At 42.5% G+C, this 24,908-nt stretch overlaps 1 protein-coding gene across 1 annotated transcript in view; it reads left to right on the forward strand.

The window, feature by feature from the left end:
* The first annotated feature begins 7,522 nt into the window (after nucleotides 1-7,522).
* RPN1 (ribophorin I) overlaps nucleotides 7,523-24,908 on the forward strand; it is a 30,253-nt gene continuing 12,867 nt past the window's right edge. Inside the window, exons 1-4 of the mRNA XM_045494004.1 lie at nucleotides 7,523-7,911; nucleotides 11,550-11,614; nucleotides 15,307-15,613; nucleotides 23,956-24,165. Coding sequence (XP_045349960.1) covers nucleotides 7,651-7,911; nucleotides 11,550-11,614; nucleotides 15,307-15,613; nucleotides 23,956-24,165 — 843 coding nt within the window. The 5' untranslated portion in view covers nucleotides 7,523-7,650. The remainder of the gene's footprint in view (nucleotides 7,912-11,549; nucleotides 11,615-15,306; nucleotides 15,614-23,955; nucleotides 24,166-24,908) is intronic.

Raw genomic sequence — 24,908 nt, forward strand, 5'->3', positions numbered from 1 at the left:
TTTCTTCTTTATCATCATATCATCATCGTTGTCATTGTCATCATCATCATCACGATATCCTGGGTGAGAATCCAGTACCTAGAGAAGGTGCTGTTTCTGTCCATGGGAAATACACAAGGTTTGTTTGTGCAGGTGTGCAACTGCACATATGTTATCGTCTTGTTGTAGAAGAAATAGGGAAGCCTTTTCCTATTTTTCTACGACTAAGGGATTGAAATTCCACAATGTCCCTCTTAAACTTAGGAGCAACATTCATGCAGGACAACACAAACCAAAACAAACAGGAACATCAGACCTTTGCACTTTTGTCCACATAATATGCACAATTATTGCTTTATGCAGTTGTCTTTTAAGTCAGAGGAAAAAGGGGTACCTGGGTGGCTCACGTGGTCAAGTGTGTGACTCTTGATTTTGGCTCAGGTCAAGATCCCAGGGTCGTGGGATCAAGCCCCATGTCGGGCTCCGTGCAGGGTGTGGAGCCTGCTTGGGATTCTCTCTGCCTCTCTCTCTCACTCTCACTCTCACTCTCACTCTCACTCTCACTCTTTCAAATAATAAAAAAAAAGTACATCAGAGGAAGGAAAGAGCAGAGCTACAAATTAAAAAGTTCTTTATTTTTTCATTTGGAATTGAATTACTGACTAGTGTCATTTCATTTTAGCCTGAGAAATTCCCTTTAATGTTTCTTGTAGTGCATGTCTGCTAGTAACAAATTTTCTTAAAAAAAAAAAATTATTGGAGCACCTGGGTGGCTCAGTCGGTTGAGCATCCGACTTCGTCTCAGGTCATGATCTCACAGTTTGTGGGTTCGAGCCCCACATCAGGCTCTGTGCTGACCGCTTGCTCAGAGCCTGGAGCCAGCTTCGGATTCTGTGTCTCCTTCTCTCTCTGGCCCTTCCCCCGCTGACGCTTTGTCTCACTCTGTTTCTCAAAAATAAATAAATGTAAAAATAAAATAAAAAAATTTGTTTATTTTTTTTGGGGGGAGGGGCAGACAGAGAGGGAGACAGAGAACCCCAAGCAGACTCAGTGCCATTAGCTCAGAGCCTGACATAGGGCTTAATCTCATGACCAAGAGACAATGACCTGAGCCTAGATAAAGAGCCAGATGCTTAACCAACTGAGCCACCCAGGCACTCCTGTTAGTGACAGATTTTCTTAGTTTTTGTTCATCTAGAAAACTCTTAGTTTCTCTTTCATTTTTATTCTATTACAGTATTTCATTCATTGATTTTTTGGGTATTAAACCAAAGAATGAAAATTCTTGGGGAGAAGTCCATTTCATCATGATGTATAGTTCTTTTCACACATTACTTGATTTTGTTTGCTAATGTGTTGTTGAGAACACTTGCATACATATTTATAAAATATATTGGTTTATAGACTCTTGTGATGTCTTTGGTTTTGTTGTTAGGGTTACACTGGCCTTATAAAATGAGTTGAGAAGTGTTCCAGAGGCTGTAAGTGTTTGTGTTTTTATAGCTTTCACCAGTTTTACCCCAAAGGTCAGATGACCTTCTCATGTCATGCTGGAAGTCAGCCCTTCACCCATGTTCTTCATTTAAAAACCTTTTTTTAATGTTTATTTTTGAGAGAGAGAGAGAGAGAGAGACAGAGAGACGAGTGGGGGAGGGGCTGAGAGAGAGGGAGACACAGAATCTGAAGCCTGCTCGAGGCCCCGAGCTGAGCTAACTCACAAGCTGCAAGATCATGACCTGAGCTGAAGTCGGACACTCAACTGACTGAGCCACCCAGGCGCCCCCATGTTCTTCATTTTTTGAAGGATATTTTGTTCCCAAAAATTCCTGGTTTACAGCATTTTTTTCTTTTTAGCCTTTTGAGGGCATCCCAATGCTTTCTGGCCTCCATGATTTCTGATGGGAAATCTGCTGTTAAGCTTATGAAAGATTCCTTGTGCGTGGTCAATCATCTCTGCCTTGCTACTTTCAAGATTCTCTTTTTGTGTTTGCCTTTTGTTCGCTTGGTTATGATGTGTCTAGGTATGGATTGCTTTGAATTTATCCTGCTTGGACAATTGTTCTCATACTTTGCTTTAGTTCTTTGAACATATTTAAATAAAAAAAATGTTTTTAGGGTTGCCTGGGTGGCTCAGTTGGTTGAGCGTCCGACTTTGGCTCAGGTCATAATCTCTAGTCGTTGTTGCAACAGTTTGTTTAGTGAATTTCATGAAGGAGATCTGTGTTTTTTGTCATGTGTGGCCAGTGAAGTCTCTGATCAGTTAGCTTAGTGGTCAGCTAATGCTTAAACAGAGATTTCATTACGTGCCTGGAACCATTACATCTCCCAGGCTTTGCCGAGAGGTTATGTATGTCGGTCACACCTTCAATGCTCATGAAGGCAGTTTACAACCCCACCTTATCCTTCACTTACTGTTTCCACACAGCCTCACCTAGCCAGACGTGAGAGCTTAGAGTCTTCTGAGGTATTTTTTGGGCATGTGTGCAGCCCTACACGTCCTTCTGGATTCCAAGAAGATGGGACATCTCATTCCTCTGTTCAAAATATTGATTTTGACCATTTCCTCCCAGTTCTCATTGTATTTACGAGGTGTTTTGGAGGTCCTCACTTTGCCATTCCTGCTAATGTTGTCTTATCCATGTAGTATTTACAAAAGTCTTTCTTTTCACCTCTTGACAGATGACCACGTAAGATGTTTTTAATTTTTGGTCACTGCAAACAAAGCTCTGTGAACATTTTTGTCTGTCTCTCTGGGCACATGTGCTCACATTTCTCTAGCATATATATCTGGAAGTAGAATTGCTAGACCTTGGGTGTGCACATCTTTGGTAGGTGATGCCAAACTGTTTTCTTAAGTGGTTATACCAAATGAGAGCAGGGTATGAGAGTTCCCCTTGATCCACATAGCCACCAGCAGCTGGTATTCTGAGACTAAAAGTTTTGCCAGTTGGTGAGTATATAGTGGCATCTTCTTGTGGTTTTAATATACATTTACCTAATTATTAATGATACTGTATGCCTTTCATCCTTTGTTTTTTTAGTTTATTTTTAAATTTATTTTGAGAGAGAGGGCACGTGCACATGCCATGCAAGTGGGGGGAGGGGCAGAGAGCGAGAATGAGAGAGAGAGAGAATCCCCAGCGCTGCCAGCGCAGAGCCTGATGCAGAGCTCAAACTCATAAATCGAGAGATCATGACCTGAGCCAAAGTCAGACACTTAACTGACTGAGCCACCCAAGCGCCCCTGCCTTTCAGCCTTATTGTCCATTCGAGTAATTCTTCTTTTGGAAGTTCCTGGTCAAATAAGCAATTCTTCTGCTTATTTTTCTACTGTCTTGTCTTTTTCTTATTAATTTGTATTTTTGTATATATTTTCAATATGAGTCCTCTGTCTGTTAGATGTGTTCCAGTGACCATCTCCCACTCTATGGGTTGTGTTTCTCTTAATGGCATCTTTTGAAAAATCTTTTTTTTTTTTTTTTAATTTGAGTTCTGGATTTGTAGAAGAGTTGGAAAGAGTAGTAGAGAGTGTTCTGGTCTGATCTCAGACAGTCTGCACAGCTGTTAGTGTGCCCCCGTCATCCTTCACCCAGCTTTCCCTTGTGTGATCCTCTTGCGTAATAATAGAATGGGAGTGGGCATCATTTTTTGTAAAGATCTCTGAGAGTAAGTGGTTTAGGCTTTGTGGGCCACACAGTCTCTGTTGCAACTGCACAACTCTGTTTTGTAGTGTGAAAAGGGGTCATAAATCATATGTAAATGAATGGGTGTGACTATGTTCCAATAAAACTTCATTTACAGCAACAGGTGGTTGGCCTACAGGCCATAGTTTTTAGACTCTTGCTCTGTAGGGAAGGAGCATGCTCTCTTCATCCCCCTTCTCTCTTCCCATTAGGCAGAATATAGACATTATGAGGAAGCAGAGGCAGCCTTCTTGGTTCATGACATGGAAGCCATGTGTTAAGGATGGGTGAGTAATCTTATTAAAGGAAGCTGGGTTCCTGGGCTCCATAGGATTATTGCATGAGAGATAAACATTCTTCTTGTTTAATCCATTGTTGTTTGGGAATTTTCTAAGAGCAGTTTGCACTGCATACTACTATGCCCATTTTGAGTGGGGTTTCTATCTCTTGCCAACAAAAGAGTTTTGACTAATACACATGACAATAGGAATTTGGGATCTAAATAAAAGAACTGTCCTGAACATTCTTCTATGGGTAATTGATAGGTTCAGTGTTTGACCTTGTTTTCTGTAATATCTGGGTAGTTCTGTCTTTCCAAAATAAGGGAATAGTAAGGAGGGTTCCCTAATCTTGCTAACGTGCAGAGTGTTATTTCTTTTTTATTTTTTATTTTTTATTTTTAAAAAAAATTTTTTTTTCAACGTTTATTTATTTTTGGGACAGAGAGAGACAGAGCATGAACGGGGGAGGGGCAGAGAGAGAGGGAGACACAGAATCGGAAATAGGCTCCAGGCTCTGAGCCATCAGCCCAGAGCCCGACGCGGGGCTCGAACTCACGGACCGCGAGATCGTGACCTGGCTGTAGTTGGACGCTTAATCGACTGCGCCACCCAGGCGCCCCCAGAGTGTTATTTCTTAAACTCACTTGACTGAATGGAAACACTTCTCTGTACCTTTTTAGTGAGCATCTGCAACACCACATGCACATCATGGGAAAGGATGAATTACAGTTTGGTGTTCCCCTTGCCTGTAAAGAAAGACAGGTATATAGACTACCTAGTAGGGGACACAGAGGTAAAAGGGATTAATTGTGTGTGTGTGTGTGTGTGTGTGTGTAAAATTATGAATTGTTCTCAGATGATTTTAATTTTTTTAAATTTATTTTTGAGAGAGAGACAGAGTGCAAGTGGGCGAGGGACAGAAAGAGAGGGAGACACAGAGTCTGAAGCAGGCTCCAGCTCTGCGCTGTCAGCCCAGAGCCCAATATGGAGCCTGAACCCACGGACCGTGAGATCACAACCTGTACTGGTCATGTGACTATCTTTGTGACTATCTTTGCAAGGAAACCAAAGAAATGGGAGCAGCAGTTGCCTCCTAGGAGTAGGACTAGAAGAACAGAAGATGAAGACTGACCTGGTACCCTTTGTGGTTGCCTCCCTCCGAAATGGTCCCCAACTATCTCTGTCTGCCTCCTGGTACCATGGCCTTGCATAATCCCTTCCTACGCTGCACTATGGTTTGGTCTATCACCAATAGAATATGGCAGGAATGATGGTATGTCATTTCTGAGGTTACATTTGATAAGAGAGAAAACTGAAAGGGAAGCCATTTTAGATTTCTTTCTGTGTCAGCCTGATATAAACTTTGTTTAAACCAAGGCCCAGTTGATGGCCTGCCATACATACATGGCATTGTGCACCTACTTTGTAAATGAGTAGCTTGAGGGAAAACCATCTTGTCCTCAAGATAGCTTTCAGTGCTCCTACTCCCTGCATTTCTTGATGTTAAAACTTGTGATTTTTGTCTGTATGCGAATCTATAATCTTCTGATCTTTTACAAGGTGTAAAAAAATATATAACCCTGTGAAAGCTGTTCATTCTTTGGAACATCGTCTTCCCTGCGAAGAGGGTGTTTCCTGGGCAGCTGCCCTAACTTGGGATCTAAGAAAACCCTCTGTCTTAATTTTAGAGATTCTAAAAGGTTGGCTCATTTGGCATCAACACATTGCAGAAGACACTCTGGCTTCTGTCTCGGTCGCTGTCTCTGACACCTCCTGCCAATAACCACATGAGTGAGCCATTAGCTGGGCTACAGCCTCTGAAGACTAGAGTGGGGCAGGAGGTGCCCCAAGTGCTCTAAGCTCACTTAACTGGTGTTGGCAAGAGAAATGAGAGAGAGTGAGGGAGAAGTAGACTGTGACCAAGATAGAAGATACCCAGGGACAATGGAACGTCTGAAACTCCGGGATAATTCAGGGATCTTTGCCCCGTCACTTGGTGGAAAAAATCAAATTGGTTTTTTTCATTTGGGACCCGGTGGATGGCCCTAGATTTGCAATAGACTCTGCCAAAGCAACTTCCCTGTATTGTATTTTAATAATGACTGTGTTAACACGGTTAATGCTATCCATTCTGGCATTTTTGATGGAGAGTTAGGAGATTGGCTTCCTAGTCTGAGGTCTGCTCTTCGATAGCTGTGTGACTTTGGATAAGCTACCCTCTCTGGAACTGTATTTCAATCTGTGAAATGAGAATTAGATTGGGATCCCTAATGTTTCTTTTTGTCAATGAAGATCTGGGACTTTATTCAAGGGTGTGGGGGTAGTGGAAAGAGCTCCAGTTCAGAAACAGTCCTGGTTTCCAAACAAGTTGGCATTTATTGGCTTTGATACTTGAGTTTAATAATCTACAAAACAGGGATAGTACTTACTAAAAAATGTTTAAGTTTATTTATTTATTTTGAGAGAGTGAGAGAGCAAGCAGGGGAGGGGCAGAGAGAGTGGGAGAGAGAGAGAGAATCCCAAGCAGGCTCTGCACCATCAGCACAGAGCCCAACATGGGGTTCAAACTTATCATGACCTGAGCAGAAATCAAGAGTAGAACACTTGGGGCGCCTGGGTGGCGCAGTCGGTTAAGCGTCCGACTTCAGCCAGGTCACGATCTCACGGTCCGAGAGTTCGAGCCCCGCGTCGGGCTCTGGGCTGATGGCTCAGAGCCTGGAGCCTGTTTCCGATTCTGTGTCTCCCTCTCTCTCTGCCCCTCCCCCGTTCATGCTCTGTCTCTCTCTGTCCCAAAAATAAATAAAAACGTGGAAAAAAAAAATTAAAAAAAAAAAAAAAAAAAAAGAGTAGAACACTTAACCAACTGAGCCACCCAGTGCCCCGTGGGGTAATAATATTTATAATGAAAAGTGTATGTATTCATTCAATATTTATTGACACCCTGGGATCCTGGGATTAGCAATCTAGATAACTTTCTGCCCTCAGAGAGATTGCCTTTTGTAATAGTTTCTTACTGCTGCTAATAGATTACCACAAACTTAGTGGCTTAAAACAATACCAATTTATTATTTCTATAGTTCTGGAGGACAGAAGTCTGAAATAGGACTCACTAGGGTAAAGTCAAAGAATTTTTGGTTTGAGGTTTCTTACGGTTGCGTTGAGTTTATAACGTACATTTTCAGCAATTCTTTGACAATACCACAGAAGAGAGGTGTCCTTCTGGGTGTATCAAAGGAGTGAGTACATGCTGTCACTAAGTCTTATAATTGGTGATCTTAATCTTGATCACTTGGTTAAGGTGGTGGTTTCTAAGATTCTCCACCATAACTTATTATTGTTTCCCTTTTTCTAATTACTAAATATTTTATGGGAGATACTTTGGGACCGTGCAGTTAGCCAGTTTCTGCTTAAGCTTTCGCTTAGGGTTTAGTTTCTCCGTTTCCAGAAGACACTGTGGCTTCTGTCTTGGTTGCTGTCGCTCTCTGGAGCAGAAAGCCATTGTTATCCCAGGAGAGGAGATTGGCAAAGGTGAAGGCGTGTGCAGTCGGGCGCCCAGCAGGCCTCCCGTTGCCCTGGAGACGGGGTCCTTCCTCCGTGGGCGCCGCCATCTTGTGGCGCCAGCCCGGGCCCAATGAGCTGCTGCACGGTGGCCGGAGGCGGGGCGGCGGCGGCGCTCCGCGCGGCCTGCGGCTCAGCTCGTCCCGGTCATGGAGGCGCCCGCCGCCCGCCTGCTACTGCTTCTGCTGCTCGGGGCCTGGGCCCCGGCGCCGGGCAGCGCCTCCCCGGAGGCACCGCTGCTGGTCAACGAGGACGTGAAGCGCACGGTGGACCTCAGCAGCCATCTGGCGAAGGTGACGGCCGAGGTGGTCCTGGTGCACCCGGGCGGCGGCTCCTCGTCCCGCGCCGCCTCATTCCTCCTGGCCCTGGAGCCCGAGCTCGAGGCCCGGCTGGCGCACCTCGGGGTACAGGTGAGTGCGAGCGGGCCTCGGGTGCCGCGCCCCTCTCGGCCTCGGAGGAAACGGGGAGCCGTGGGCGTCTGCGCGCGCTCGTTCCGCCGCCTCGGACACGTCAGCGTAAGGCTGCTGGAGAGCGGCCGCCGCCCACGTGGGCAACCGCCCCGACCGCGGTCCCCCAGTCCTCACCGCGGGCCCCTCCTGGGCCACCGGGCGGACCCCGCGGCTGGCCTCGGGCCGTGCGAGCCCCCCAGTCCGGGGAAGCCAGGGGAGGGGCCGCCTCTGGAAGGGCCTGGCGGGGCGTGGGAGTGCAGCAAACTTGTCGTGTCCCACGACTTGACGCGGGAGCCCAACTGGAGGACCAAGACGTGAGCCCAGATGGGTATCATTCCCTTAATTCGGTGTCTGGCCCATTGTAGGTGCTTCGTTTTAGCCATCATCCCGTACAATCAGAAATGTTACATTGCGTGTTTTCCCGTTTGTAATTTGAAACCGTTGTTGTAATGTACTTAAGGTTGCTAAGAATGCTTTTTAAATTTTGTCCCTCTCCTTAAAGTTATTTTAAAAAGTAACATAGGTAATGAAACCTCTTTTGAACTGTACAGAAAGGTAAAGTCCCAATTCACTCCTTTCCCCCTACCGGTTCTCATTCTTGCACTTACCAGTATAGGGCTTGGAAGTTTGCTATTGTTCTTGTTCACGGCGTTTCAGTGAACACTTTTGCAACTCGAGGAAAGGAAACGTTGGCTTACGTATTCATAGGTTTGGCTTTTTATTACTATTTTCATTAAGCAACGTCCGTTAAGTGATTACCCAATTATTTGTTGCGAGGAGAATAGTCATTACAGTGTCATATTGTAAGTACACCTTCCTCTCTGACCGAATCTGGAGCTATAAAGCTGGGTTTATAGAGATCATACTTCTGAAACCACTCATGTTCCCTTTTGTGCCTTGTCCATGATGGAACGCACGGTTTTACTCAAAGGTGTGTGTAAAGATGGATCAAAACTTCATTTAAGTTGGTGCTGCCACCTTTGAATGTTTTGAATGTTAAATCCCATTCTTTTATTAAAACTAGTCCTGATTTATTGAAGTTGCCACAAGACGGTAGCAGAAGCCGTCTGCCATCATGCTGGAGAATGCTTTTGAGCAAGCTAGATTACCGTACCACATGTCTTACTGGCAGTCTGCTTTGTGTTGGTTAGGTCGTTTAAGTACATTCTCTTTAACCCTCACAACGACCCTTTGAGGTGTGTGTAGGCCTACTGCAGGTGAGGAGTGCAGTCTAGGAGTTATTTAAACCTCTCTGTGTCAGGTTTTAGAGCAATGAGTGAACCTGGGCTTAGGTTAGTTTCAAACGTTGTGTGCTCTTCGCTTTTACCACGTTGCCTCATTTGGTCCAGATGTCTCTGTGGTAGGGTTGTGTTGGGATGTAAGAGCGGCAGTCACATTACCAAATTTATTCAAAATCATTTGTTAATTTCTTAGTTTCATGAGAGGCACAAGTTAAATGGATGTATGTGTTCCCTTATACATACTCCTGTCCCAATGGGAAGTGTAACTGGATGTTACACTTAGCAAAGAAGGTGTGTACTCTTCAACGGTTGACTTGGAGGCTTTGGTGAGATTGCCAGAAGTTTTTTCAGTAGGTTATCTTCAACCCTCCATGTAGAATATTAGGAACTGGTTTGAAGGGACAATGGTGATTACTGATGAGGAGCTAGTGGTTCCTCATCTTACTACCAGGACCCATCTTAGTATTTGTCCTGTCGTATGACCCTATATTTGAGATCTTTTGTCTCTCTGATCTTTTATTAATTAATATCTTTTATTAAGACAAATCAACATATAATTGAATAGTGATAAGCACGAGTGTGCTAGAATGTTACCATTGTGATACAATTCCAAAGTGATGAAATTTGTTTTTATTAGCCTGTACGGCTTTATTGAGGATGGCTGTATAATTACTTTTAGGCATTTTATTTATTTTTATCTTATTTTTTTTTTAAAGGATTTTATTTTTAATCCCTATACCCGAAGTGGGACTGGGACTTACAACGCTGTGATCAGGAGTTGCATGCTGTACCCACTGAGGCAGCCAGGCACCCCTTTTTATTTATTTATTTATAAAATGTTTACTTATTTTGAGAGAGAGAGAGAGAGAGAGAGAGAGAGAGCGCGTGCGCAGTAGGGGCAGAAAGAGAGGGAGAGAGAATCCCAAGCTGCGCAGAGCCTGACTTGGGCTCCAGTCTCGCTAACCATGATCACATGAACCATGAGATCATGACCTGAGCCAAAATCAAGGGTCAGAGGCTTAACTGACTGAGCCAGCCCGATGCCCTAGGCATTTAAAAATATTAAAAATAGGGGCTCCTGGGTGACTCAGTTGGTTAAGCATCTGACTTTGGCTCAGGTCATGATCTCACGGTTTGTGAGTTCAAGCCCCACGGGCGCTGTGCTGACAGCTCAGAGCCTGGAGCCTGCTTCAGATTCTGTGTCTCCCTCTTCCTCTGCCCTCCCCGACTTGTACTCTGTCACTTTTTCTCTCAAAAATAAACATTAAAAAAAGTTTAAAAAATGTTAAAAATGGCTGCTTCTTTGTTATAGTTCTGTGTACCCTACTGGGAAAAAGTTCTTCAGCCCAAAAAGTAGCCTTAATTTTTTTTTTTTTTTTTTTTTTTTTTAGTAGAGGTTGGGTTGGCAGAGAGATCAGTGTGCATAAGTGTTTTCCTTATAGTCTGTTCTACAGTCTCACGATTCAGGGTGTCTACTCTGAGATAGACCCTGCAGCTTGCTGGAGTTAATATTTTCTTCCTGGTTATACATCTGGTTCAGTGAAGGATAAGAATAAGGGAGTGTGATAAGCAGTGGCTGTTGGCTCCTTCTCCCCAAGGGCTTAGGCCACTGTTAACTTCTTTTATGCAAGTATAACCAGTTTTGGCCCCATGGGAGACTTTTCTACCACAACAGTAAATGATCCTATTTATTTTCTGTGCAAATGTGTATTTGAATGTAAATGAAGAAGAAAACGTCGCCTTTATATTTGGAAATGTAAAGTGTGAGTATAAATTGTTTTTTAAAGTTTATTTGAGAGAGAGTACCAGCCACAAGCCTAACTTTTATTTATTTATATGTGTGTATTTGATCATTCGGGAGAGAATGTTAGGTACTTATAGAGCTCATTATACAGCTTATTCAGTGCAAAAGTAAGTCTTTGGCAACGTTCTTATGTTTCAGACGAAAAAAAAACATTACGGAAACCAGAATTCAGTCTTTTTTTTTTTTTTTTCATAATTTTTTTTTTCAACGTTTTTATTTATTTTTGGGACAGAGAGAGACAGAGCATGAACGGGGGAGGGGCAGAGAGACAGGGAGACACAGAATCGGAAACAGGCTCCAGGCTCTGAGCCATCAGCCCAGAGCCTGACTCGGGGCTCGAACTCAAGGACCGCGAGATCGTGACCTGGCTGAAGTCGGACGCTTAACCGACTGCGCCACCCAGGCGCCCCCAGAATTCAGTCTTTAAAAAGTTCTGGTAGTTTGAATACTTCACTGTGGACATTCTGAGGCAGTTAGTTAATTGTTGACTCAAACTTAGAGGCAAAAGACATTAAAAAAAAAAAAAAAGAATAACCTCTTCTGTCCTGTTACAGGTGAAGGGAGAAGATGAGGAAGAGAACAATCTAGAAGTACGAGAAACCAAAATTAAGGGTAAAAGGTAAGCTACCAAACAGTCAGAATATCTACATATCTTCTTGTTACAGGTTATCAGATTGCGGTGGGAATCATAAGGTAGGATAGTTGCTTTGGAAATGAATACAGTGTTCGGTGTTTTAGAGGCTGTTTCAATTAATATAGTGTGTGGTAGTGAGCAAGATGCTATGACATGTTCTGGGCCCATTTATGTCTTTTCTGACTACTCCTGCTAAAATTGCCCCTAAAAGTGGCAGTTTGTTTTACAAGAAGGTAGCTACTTTCCATACCAGATCGGGTCTGCTAATCCCTGTGGGGATAGGGATCCCCAGCCAATGGGTGGAGAGCTGGTATGTGAGAACTCCAGGCCGTTGGCCTCAATAAATAGCCACCCATTTGTTGTTGCTACCCTTCTCTTTCCAAAGGGCAGACAGCTCTTACCCCTTTACCTCTTCTTGAGCCTTCAGGGCACTGAAAGCGATGTTTCTTTGCATGAGGTAGACTGAGCTCTGTGAAGGCTGGGGTTGGGCTTACCTCGTTCTCTGCTTTAACCTCAGCACCCAGCAAGGGGCCTGGCACTTCTTAGTTACTGTAAAACACTTTGTTAAGGATTTTTTCCAAAATACATATAAAGCAGGAAGAATTGAATACAGAACCCTCGTATATCTGATCACACAGCTTCAGCAGTTATCAGTATGTTGCATGGTGTCAACTGGGCACTGAAATATTTGTTGAATGAATGATGTAGGAAGAAAACATTTTTTATTTTTATTTTACTTATTTAAATTTTATTTTTTAAAAATATACATCCAAATTAGCATGTAGTGCAACAATGATTTCAGGAGTAGATTCCTTAGTGCCCCTTACCCATTTAGCCCATCCCCCTTCCTACAACCCCTCCAGTAACCCTCTGTTCTCCGTATTTAAGCATCTCTTATGTTTTGTTCCCCTCCCTGTTTTTATATTATTTTTGTTTCCCTTCATGTTTATCTGTTTTGTCTCTTAAAGTCCTCATATGAATGAAGTCATATGATTTTTGTCTTTCTCTGACTAATTTTGCTTAGCATAATACCCTCCAGTTCCATCCACATAGTTGCAAATGGCAAGATTTCATTCTTTTTTGATTGCCGAGTAATACTCCGTCGTATATGTATACCACATCTTCTTTATCCATCCATCTGTCGATGGACATTTGGGCTCTTTCCATACTTTGGCTGTTGTCGATAGTGCTACTATAAACGTGGAGGTGCATATGCCCCTTCGAAATAGCATCCTTGTATCCCTTGGATAAATACCTAGTAGTGCAATTACTGGGTTGTAGGGTAGTTCTATCTTTAATTTTTTGAGGAAACCCCCATATACTGTTATCCAGAGTGGCTGCACCAGCTTGCCTTCCCATATTTTAATTTTTTTAATGTTTGTTTCTTTTTGAGAGGGAGCGATAGAGTGCAAGCCAGGGAGGGGCAGAGAGAGAGAGAGAGAGAGAGGGAGACACCAAATCCGAAGCAGGCTCCAGGCTCTGAGCTGTTAGCACAGAGCCCAACATGGGGCTTGAACTCACGAACCATGAGATCATGACCTGAGCCGAAGTCAGATGCTTAACTAATTGAGCCACCCAGGAGCCCCAAAAGAAATCTTTTAGGTTAGTGATTCTTTTTTTTTTTTTTTTTTAATGCTTATTATTTTGTTTTTGAGAGTGAGAGAGAGCGAGTGAGCGAGCGGGGGAAGGACAGGGAGAGAGGGAGACACAGATCAGAGGCAGGCTCCAGGCTCTGAGCTGTTAGCACAGAGCCTGACGTGGGGCTTGAACTCATGAGCTGTGAGATCATGACTTGAGCCAAAGTCAGACACTTAACTGGCTGAGCCACCCAGGTGCCCCAATAACAATTTTTTTCATATGCATTTGCTCATTCATACAAAATTTTATGTAATGGTATATCAATGGGATCATTTTAAATTTATTAATCTGTCTATATTAAGCTTAATGGCAACATTAAACAAGTCATTTATCCTGCTGCCCTAATGCGACCACTGAAATATCTTTGTTCTGATCTGTGAAAAAATCTACTTCTTATACACCAGTATGGTCAGTTCTGTGCTGTCTGCCCAGCCTTTTACCAACCAGAAACCTTCATTAGCTGGTGCTTCTGAGTTGCAGTAAGAATTGTTGTTTCTAATGATGACCCTGGAGCACTGAAAGGTTGTTAAAGTGAGATTCAGTTTCGCTGGGACATGTCATGTGAAAAGGTGGGGTTGTGTGACATTGTGTCGATGGGCTGGAAGGAGAAAGAGTTTGGGGGTTAATTAGGGAGAGATGCAATGATCTAGGCAAGGGAGAGTTGCTTGAACTGAGTTGGGCAGCAGTGGAAAGCCAGGAAGGGATGAATTTGAGCGACATTCTAAGGCAGAATTAACCAGATATTGAGGATGGAGTAGAGTGAGGCATCAGAACATGCCAGAGGGTTTGGTTTAGAAATGGTTAGATGGTGGTAATATTAACAGAGTAAGGAATCAGGATCATGAATGATACAGGTGTGTTCAGTGGTCAGTAGAGCTGTCTAGTGAACATTTGAAAATAGGAGTTTAGTGCTCAGGGCAGAGTGTGGGACGAGAAGCAACTTGAAGCCAAGAATTGGTTAAGACTACCCTGGGAAAAGGTGTAGGGCTTATTATATTTTGAGTGGGTACTTCAGAGTAGGGATAGGATGTGTGATGGTGTAACTGATGAAGACATGTCAGTTCTTCAAGGCACGTCAGCAAAAGTGATCCACGTTCTGACGTTGGAGGACAAATTGCATGGAAGCATGTTAAATGCCTTTAATTTTCCACTGATGGTTTCTGAGTCTACCAAAAATTATCTTCTGGCTTAGAAAACTCAGGTTCATTTTTGAGTTAATATCTTCTGGATTTTAGTAGTTTCCAGGGCATCTCTTTTTGTTTAAAATGCTAGTAGCTTAATTTTTATTTTAGTAATTAGAGTGATAACAAGCTCATAAAACAGATTAGAAAAAAATAACAAAATGAAGCTTAACCTCCACGAGACGATTACCATTAACATTTAGGAAACATTTATTGTAATGTTTCTCTTCACATATATTTATATGTTTATACTTTAGGAAGGAATCATACCGTGCTGTTTGTAAACTGATTTCTGTTATTTGCATCGGATGTGGAAATGCTTAATATCTCTACAGATCCAAACATCTTTTTAAAATTTTTTTTTTTTTTTTTTCAATGTTTATTTATTTTTGGGACAGAGAGAGACAGAGCATGAACGGGGTAGGGGCAGAGAGAGAGGGAGACACAGAATCGGAAACAGGCTCCAGGCTCTAAGCCATCAGCCCAGAGCCTGACGCGGGGCTCGAACTCCCGGACCGCGAGATCGTGACCTGGCTGAAGTCGGACGCTTAACCGACTGCGCCACCCAGGCGCCCCCAAACATCTTTTTTAGTGGCTGCCAGAATTCCTCTGCTGTAATGCTTTTAGCTATTATCCTGTTGTTGGACTTTTATGTTTTGAACTCCATTATTATTATAAACAACTTTGAAATAATACCCATACATTTGTCTTAAAAGGCTTAAATTAGTAGGTTAAAGGTGATCTCTTGGAGATAACTGCTTTCATCTTTGGTACAAAATGTTGCTGTGACCTTGAGTTGCTAGCCCTGTTTTCAAAAACCCTTCATCTCTTAATTCTCTTGCCTTGTTCTTCCTTCAGTGGGAGATTCTTCACAGTCAAGCTCCCGGTTGCTCTCGATCCTGGGGCCAAGGTTTCAGTCATCGTGGAGACAGTCTATACCCATGTGCTTCAGCCGTATCCGACCCAGATCACCCAGTCAGAGAAACAGTTTGTAGTGTTCGAGGGGAACCATTATTTCTACTCTCCCTATCCGACTAAGACACAGACGATGCGTGTGAAGCTTGCCTCCCGAAATGTGGAGAGCTACACCAAGTTGGGGAATCCCACGCGCTCTGAGGACGTCCTGGATTATGGACCTTTCAGAGACATCCCTGCTTATAGTCAGGTAGGCTTGTGTGGAGTCCATTCTGTCTCTCTTTCCTTCAGAGAGTCTCTTCTGGAGTGACTACTAGTTGACCGGCTGTGAAACTACTAGTTTCACCTGCTGTGAATTGACTCCATAGGGGTCAGCTTTCTCATTTTGGGAGTACAGATAGAGGTTCGGAGGTTTAGGAGGATTTTTTTTTTTTCAACGTTTATTTATTTTTGGGACAGAGAGAGACAGAGCATGAACGGGGGAGGGGCAGAGAGAGAGGGAGACACAGAATCGGAAACAGGCTCCAGGCTCTGAGCCATCAGCCCAGAGCCCGACGCGGGGCTCGAACTCACGGACCGCGAGATCGTGACCTGGCTGAAGTCGGACTATTAACCGACTGCGCCACCCAGGCGCCCCTAGGAGGATTTTTTAAAAAGGCTCTAATAAGGAAGAACATGGCAAATGAACCTTATAAATTTTGCAACTTGGAGTTTTTCTGGCAATGACACATGAGCTGAGCCGAATTACTGTATAAGAATTTAGGACCTGACAAAGGCTAATATTAGCCAGTGACAATGATTACTAGAGATTGCTGAGGTTGAAGGAGACAGAGTTTATCTGCAGGTACTGCAGGAGGTTTCCTAATACCGAACCCCAAATGTAGAGAGTAGTGTCTGTACAAATAAGATGGGCCAAGGCAGGCCTCTCCCCTTGGAAGTCTTGCCAACAGATGAAGTGAGATCTCAAACTGCCTGTGGGCAAGTATGCCAGACGGAGAAGAGGAGCTGGACAGAGCATGCCTTGTCCGTTCCTCTCAAATTTACAATTACTTAGGGTGTATGGGTCCTCTGGACAAAAAGGCCCAGAGTCTTATACTAACAGAACTCCCATCACATGAAATTAAATGTGAGCCCAGAGGCATTAACTTCCTAAATGCATGCAGGCAGTGGAGGAGAAGGGGATTTGGGAAGGGAGAACAACTTGCTGACTGTCTTTTTTCCTGGGCTCTGTAGTTAGTGTATTCAGTATGATCATTCATTTCATTGAATCATAGTTAAAAAACATAGTTAAAAAATTTGTTTTTATCCTCTAGCTATAGAGGAGGAAACAGACTCGGTGAAGCTAAATGACTCCTCCAAGACTAGAGTAACAAATAAAGTAGCTTCCAGGGACGGTGGGCAGTTGTGTGTAGCACAGTTTTAGCAAATATACTCACATGAAAAAATAATAATACAAAATAAGGAGGTAGCATTTGGAGAGCTGAAGTGGGGGTTGGGGGAGAAGGACAAGGCATTGTGGGTAGAGGTCTGGAGATGGGAGACCGGGCGCTGTGCTGGCTGGGGTGGCTGCTGGGGTCATAAAGCGGTCTGCCTTACTGAGCCTAGGCGTTGGGCCTTAAATACAGAGGGAGCAGTCAAGGCTTAAAAAAGACTTTGTTGTTACAGGAAAGTTCAAACATATCCAGGAGTATAGAAAATAGTATAAGCTCCCATACACCGATCACTTAGATTCAGTGGTTTTCACAATATTACTGCACTTCAGCGCTCTTTTCTTCCTCTGCTGTAATATTTTAAACCAAATCTTAGGAGGAGTCCTGTCATTTCAACCCATGTACTTGTTTATCATCTCTAAAATACATGGAGGGAAAAAAAAATGAATAAAATAAAATACATGGAGGAGTGTCCGGATGGCTCAGTTGATTAAGTATCCTGACTTTGGCTCAGGTAAAGATCTCATGGTTCATGGGTTCAAGCCCCACATCGGGCTGTCTGCTGTCAGCACAGAGCCTGCTTCGGATCTTCTGCTCCCCTCCCCTTCACTTGCTCTCTCAAAAAGAAACATTAAAAAAAAATAACATGGATATTTAAGAGTTCTTTTCATCTCTGTGTTTAGAACATATGTTAATGAGGATGTACAGTCAAAATAGTTCTAATGTCACTTGAAATAATTATTTCTATCTCAGATGTCAGTTTGACATAGTTAGGGCTATTCATTTTGGGTCATTTTCAACTGTTAAGAATTTTTTTAAATTTAATTTTATAAAATGATGGTATATTGGGAGAACTTTAGCTTCCACTTTTACCTTCTGTCTGTTCTTGGTGACCATGTATACTAGTTTTTGGTTTATTTTTCTAAATTTTTTTTTTTTTAAGTTTGTAAATTTATTTTCGAGAGAGAGAGTGTGAGCAGGGGAGGGAGAGAGAGAGGGAGAGCGAGAATACCAGGTAGGCTCCATGCTCAGTGCAGAGCCTGATGTGGGGTTTAATCTCACAATGGTGAGATCATGACCTGAGCAGAAATCAAGTCGGATACCTAACCGACTGGGCTACCAGACATCCCTCTAATTTTTCTTTCTATGAATATATGTAGACTGTAGTAAATGTATTTATGTTCCCCCATTTCTCTAAAATTAGCACCCTGAGTTTACTGTGGCCCCATGGGTTTTGGGGGGGGGAGTGAGAGTGACGCTCTGTGATTCCTGGTGTAGTTACCATGTGGATAGAGAGTCCTGGGGGCTCGTACTTCTGGAGCTGAGGGACTGGCCACTCTCTGGGTTGTGTTTCCTCTAACTGCATATTTATTTCTTTTTCTTAAAACTGAGTGACCATTCATTTCATGTTAAGGACAGAGGTTTGTTTATTCTCCTACATAGGCTTTTAAATTTTGAATATTTTGGATTTTTGACTTCATTTTATTTTATTTATTTACTTAACAATTTTTATATTTTTTGAAAAGTTTATTCATTTAATACTTCTGAGAGAGAACGCGTGTATGTGTGTGCACAAGTGGGGTAGGGCGGCGGGGGGGGAGGGGGGGGGCGGAGACACAGAATCTGAGCAGGCTCCAGGCTCTTGAACTGTCAGCACAGAGCCTGATGTGGGGCTCGAACTCACAAACTTAGAGATCATGACCTGCACCGAAGTCGGACACTTTACTGACTGAGCCACCCAAGCACCCCTCTTACTTCATTTTAAAATAATAAAAGGTTCATGAGATACTTACTTGGCAGATATAGAGGAAAATGTGATGCCAGTTGACATCCACTTTTGACATTGTCGTAACTGAGTCCTTTCTAAGCATAGGGACTTTTTAATGTGGGAATCATATTGTGTATAAAGTATTGCGTGATACTTTTGCCTCCGAGGATATTCTGTAAACATTTTACATTACCTTTGTAAACTGTTTTTAATAGCCACTTAAGATCCTATGATTTAGTGTATCTTATAGTATATTTGCCAAGTTTCCTATGTGGTGGACAGTTAGGTTTTAAAAAGTTTAATACTATGGCACAAAAACAGACATTGGGATCAGTGGAACAGAATAGAGAACCCAGAAATGGACCCCAAACGTAGGGCCAACTAATCTTTGACAAAGCAGGAAAGAATATCCAATGAAATAAAGACAGTCTCTTCAAGTGGTGCTGGGAAAACTGGACAGTGACATGCAGAAAAATGAATCTGGACCACTTACTTAAACCATACACAAAACTAAACTCAAAATGGATGAAAGACCTAAATGTCAGACAGGAAGCCATCAAAATCCTCAAGGAGAAAGCAGGTAAAAACCTCTTTGACCTTGGCCGCAGCAAGTTCTTACTCAACATGTCTCTGGAGGCAAGGGAAACCAAAGCGAAAATGAACTATTGGGACCTCATCAAAATAAAAAGCTTCTGCACAGTGAAGGAAACAATCAGCAAAACTAAAAGGCAACCAACGGAATGGGAGAAGATATTTGCAAATGACATATCTGATAAAGGGTTAGAATCCAAAATCTGTAAAGAACTTAATCCAACTCAACACCCAAAAGTCAAACAATCCAGTGAAGAAATGGGCAAAAGACAGGAATAGACACTTCTCCAAAGAAGACATCCAGATGATCAACCGACACATGAAAAAATGCTCAACATCACTCATCATCAGGGAAATACAAATCAAAACCACAATGAGAGACCACCTCACCCCTGTCAGAATGGCTAACATGAACAACTCAGGCAACAACAGATGTTGGCGAGGATGCAGAGAAAGAGGATCCCTTTTGCACTGCTGGTGGGAATGCAAACTCGTGCAGCCACTCTGGAAAACAGTATGGAGGTTCCTCAAAAAACTAGAAATAGAGCTACCCTACGACCCAGCAGTTGCACTACTAGGCATTTATCCATGGGGTATGGGTGTGTTGTCTCGAAGGGGCACATGCACCCCAATGTTTGTAGCAGCACTGTCAAAAATAGCCAAAGTATGGAAAGAGCCCAGATGTCCATCGACGGATGGATAAAGATGTGGTATATAGATACAATGGAGTATTACTCGGCAATCAAAAAGAATGAAATCTTGCCATTTGCAACTACATGGATGGAACTAGGGGGTATTATGCTAAGTGAAATTAGAGAAAGACAAATGTCATATGACTTCACTCATATGAGGACTTTAAGAAACAAAACAGATGAACATAAGGGAAGGGAAGAAAAAATAATATAAAAACAGGGAGGGGGACAAAACAGAAGAGACTCATAAATACGGAGAACAAACAGGGTTACTGGAGGGGTTGTGGGAGGGGGGGATGGGCTAAGTGGATAAGGGGCATTAAGGAATCTACTCCTGAAATCATTGTTGCACATAGCTAACTAACTTGGATTTAAATTAAAAAAATAAATTATTAAAAAAAAAAACCAGAACTCAATAGCCAAATTATGAAAGAGCCCAAATAAAGAAGATGTGGTATATATACTCAATGGAATATTACTTGGCAATCAAAAAGAATGCAGTCTTGCCATTTGCAACAGCGTGGATGGAACTAGAGTGTATTCTAAATGAAATACGCCAGTCAGAAAAAGATCAGTCTCATGATTTCGCTCATATGTGGAATGTAAGCAGCACAACAGATGAACATAGGGGAAGAGAAGGAAAAATAAGATAAAAATAGAGAGGGAGGCAAACCGTAAGAGGTCTTAAACATAGAGAACAAATTAAGGGTTTCTGGAGGGGAGGTGGATAGGGAAAGGCTAAATGGGTGATGGCCATTAAGGAAGGCACTTGTTGGGACGAGCACTGGGTGTTATATGTAAGTGATGAATCACTGGGTTCTACTCCTGAAACCACTACTACACTATATGTTAACTAACTTGAATTAAAAAAAAAAAAGTTTAATACGATAACGTTAATATCTTTGCATATAACTTTTTTTTTTTTAATTTTTTTTTCAACGTTTATTTATTTTTGGGACAGAGAGAGACAGAGCATGAATGGGGGAGGGGCAGAGAGAGAGAGGGAGACACAGAATCGGAAACAGGCTCCAGGCTCTGAGCCATCAGCCCAGAGCCCAACGCGGGGCTCGAACTCACGGACCGCGAGATCGTGACCTGGCTGAAGTCGGACGCTTAACCGACTGCGCCACCCAGGCACCCCTGCATATAACTTTTTATATATTGTCAGGGTAGATTTTCTTTTAAATGTTTACTTATTTTTGAGAGAGAGCAGGGGACAGGCAGAGAGAGAAGGGAGAGAATCCGAAGCAGTCTCCACGCTGCTAGAGAGCCTGATGCGGGGCTCGAACTGACGAACCATGAGATTGTGATCTGAGCCGAAGTGGGACACTAAACTGACTGAGCCACCTAGGCGCCCCTCTTTTAAAGTTTTTACTTTAATTCCAGTTAGATAACATACGGTGTAGTATTAGTTTCAGGAGTACAATGCAGTGATTCAACCATGCAACACCTAGTGCTCATTGCATCCAGTGTAATCCTTAATCACCTTCACCTATTTAACCCATCCCCCCACCCTCCTCCACTCTGATAGCCACCAGTTCTTTATAGTTAAGAACCTGTTTCTTGGGGCGCCTGGGTGGCTCAGTCGGTTAAGCATCCAACTTCGGCTTGGGTCATGATCTCATGGTTTGTGTGTTCAAGCCCCGCATGGGTCTCTGTGCTGGCAGTGCCCTTCTTCTCAAAAGGAGAGAGAGAGATTGTTTTGTGTTTGTCTTGCTCTCGCTGACTTATTTTGCTAAGCACTATATTATGTTGTGTACGTGTATACCACATCTCATCCATTCATTGGTTGACAGACACTTGGGCTGATTCCATATCTTGGCTATTGTAAATAATGCTGCTATAAACATAGAGGTGCATGTATCCCTTTGAATTGGTGTTTTTGTATTTTTGGGGTGAGCACCCCGTAGTTTCAGTAGTGCTGGATCATAAGGTAGTTCTGTTTTTAACTTTTTGAGGAACCTCCACACTGTTTTCCAGAGCGGATGCACCAGTTTGCATTCCCACCAACAGTGCACGCACAAGGGTTCCCTTTTCTCGCATCCTCGCCAACACCTGTTTCTTGTGTTGTTGAGTTTAGCCTTTCTCAAGAGTTGTGAGGTGATACCTGATTGTAGTTATTTGCATTTCCCTCATGTTGGGTGATGAGCATCTTTTCATGTGTTTGTCAGCCATAGGATAGATTTTCTGAAGTAAAAGTTTTCAAGTTAAGGCATATGAACATTTAAAAATGTTTTTTTTGAATGTTTATTTTTGAAAAAGGGCATCCGCACACACAAGTGGGGGAGGAGCGGGGGGGGGCGGGGAGGCTGACACAGGATCTGAAGCTGGCTCTATGCTGACAGCAGAGAGCCTGATGTGGGGCACAAACTCACAAACCGCCGGATCATGATCTGAGCTGAAGTCAGATGCTTAACTGACTGAGCCACCCAGGTGCCCCTAAAAATCTTTTGATGTATATTGCCAAGTGGTTTTTCAAAAGATTAAGCCAATTTATCATGGCATCAGCAGTCAGAAGCTGCTGGTTTCCTTGCACCCTTGTCACTTGGCATTAAATAATACGATATGGATGAAATTGAACTTTTTTTTTTTTTTAATTTTTTTTTTTCAATTTTTTTGGGACAGAGAGAGACAGAGCATGAACGAGGGAGGGGCAGAGAGAGAGGGAGACACAGAATCGGAAACAGGCTCCAGGCTCTGAGCCATCAGCCCAGAGCCTGACGCGGGGCTCGAACCCATAGACCGCGAGATCGTGATCTGGCTGAAGTCGGACGCTTAACCGACTGCGCCACCCAGGCACCCCAGGAATTGAACTTTTAAAAATCCAGTCCTAGAATGAGTGAATAAAGTAGTAGGATATATGAGAATGAATACAGTGTCCTTTTCATGGTCTTTTGGGGAAGAAGGGTATTTTTCTGATCCTTCTGTCCTTTTAGATACCATTTTTTAAGGTTCCATGTGTGTATTCATAGAGGGGCATTTATATTACTTAGTGATTGGGAGGAATGAATACTAATTTCAGTGGTGAAATTGGCAAAGTGGAGGAGGAACTGCCAAAAGTATTTCCTTTAATTCTCTGAGATGTCATTGGGAGGCAGTATTTACTGTGGAGGAGTGCAGAGCCAGAACTACAGAGTTGAAGACCCGAAGACTTAGTATTGCCACTTAGATTCATTTATGACCTTGAATATGTTAAAACTGCTGGGCCTCGGTTTTTTTAATTTGTAAAATGAGATGGGTAGTACCTCACTGTGTTGTTTTGAGCATTAAATGATCATACATTTGTTTAGAGCTCATAAAAGTGACTACCAGATAACATGTTAGCTCCATATGTGTTAGCTGAAAAAGTCTTCCATGAACTTTTCTGTATAAGTCTTCTTATGTGCTAGAAAAATTCAGTAATGTTATGAATCATCCTCAGTTTTGAGGTTATTTGCTAGCTCATTGGGTAGAGATCATGTCTTTATTAGATCATGAATATTACCTAGTCACACTTTTTCTTTATTATAGTTTAAGGTTTCATTTTATGTTAAAACTGGAAAAATTATTTAAAAGGCAATTTAAAAAGCTCATTGTAGAAATTTTGCAAATAGAACGTACAAGGAGAAAGAAATAATCTATAACTGTTACTTGGGATTCTCATGTATTTCATTCCAGTTTTTTTGTTTGTTTGTTTGTTTGTTTTTGTCCTTTTACTCATATGGTGGCTATAAGATGAGTGGAGCATAGAAGTTTTTGTTTTTAAAATACAAATGATGGGGAGGGTGGGTGATGGGTATTGAAGGCACCTGTTGGGATGAGCACTGGGTGTTGTATGGAAACCAGTTTGACAATAAATTTCATATTAAAAACAAAACAAAATAAGAAAAACCACAAATGATACTTATGTTGGAACCTAAAGCAATTTTGTGTATCCTACTTTTCTATTTAATAATATATCCTGAATGTTTATTTCTGTATGCCAGTAAAAAGTCCTAGTAAGCGTCATTTTAGAATGTGGCCCACAGTAGATATACCATAACTTAACCATTCTGTTGCTGACACATGGATTGTCTCCAGTTTATTTGAAACTAGTATTGATTCATTTGTCACTTGTTTCCTTCCTTTATAGGATACTTTTAAAGTACATTATGAGAACAACAGCCCTTTCCTGACCATCACCAGCATGACCCGAGTCATCGAGGTCTCTCATTGGGGTAACATTGCTGTGGAAGAAAATGTGGACTTGAAGCATACAGGGGCTGTGCTGAAGGGGCCCTTTTCACGCTATGATTACCAGAGACAGCCAGATAGTGGAATAGCCTCCATCCGCTCATTTAAGGTATGGGGTCTTCAACCAGACAGTGGGAGAAAGTATCATTTTATCATATCTGCCCTTTCTTTTGCTTTTTTAAAGTATCTGAATATTGACCGTTGTTTGGGATTGTTTGGTGTTCAAGTAGTTGAGCTCACAGTGTTAGAACCAGCAGAAAGAATCTTTAAAAAAAAGTGGCCCCATTTGTATATGTAGGCCACGTGTTTGTTTGTTTTTTTAATGATTTTATTTATTTTTTGTTGTTTTTGGGGTTTTTTTTGATTTTATTTTTAAATAATATCTACACCCACCATGGGTCTTACACTCATAACCCTGCAATCAAGAGTCGCATACTCCAATGACTGAGCCAGCCAGGTGCCCTAAAGTAGGCCATGTTTTTAAAAGAAAACTTGAATAACAGAAAAAGGAAGACTAAACCACCACCCAGACATTACTATTGCTCATATTTTAATATTTCTTTTTTCTTTTATAATGCTCTTTTAAAAAGATATGTGATTATATTGCAGATGAAGTTGTATATGTTTTTTGTCTTGTAAATAAGAGCGTGTACAGTGGAAAGCTGAAAACATGCACAGTTGAAAACCCCCTTGAGGGGCGCCTGGGTGGCTCAGTCGGTTGAGTGTCCGATTTCGGCCCAGGTCATGATCTCACATCCGTGAGTTTGAGCCCCGCGTCGGGCTCTGTGCTGACAGATCAGAGCCTGGAGCCTGTTTCAGATTCTGTGTCTCCCTCTCTCTGACCCGCTCCCG

The sequence above is a fragment of the Leopardus geoffroyi genome, chromosome A2 (assembly GCF_018350155.1).
Source record: "Leopardus geoffroyi isolate Oge1 chromosome A2, O.geoffroyi_Oge1_pat1.0, whole genome shotgun sequence".
NCBI classification, from domain to species: domain Eukaryota; kingdom Metazoa; phylum Chordata; class Mammalia; order Carnivora; family Felidae; genus Leopardus; species Leopardus geoffroyi.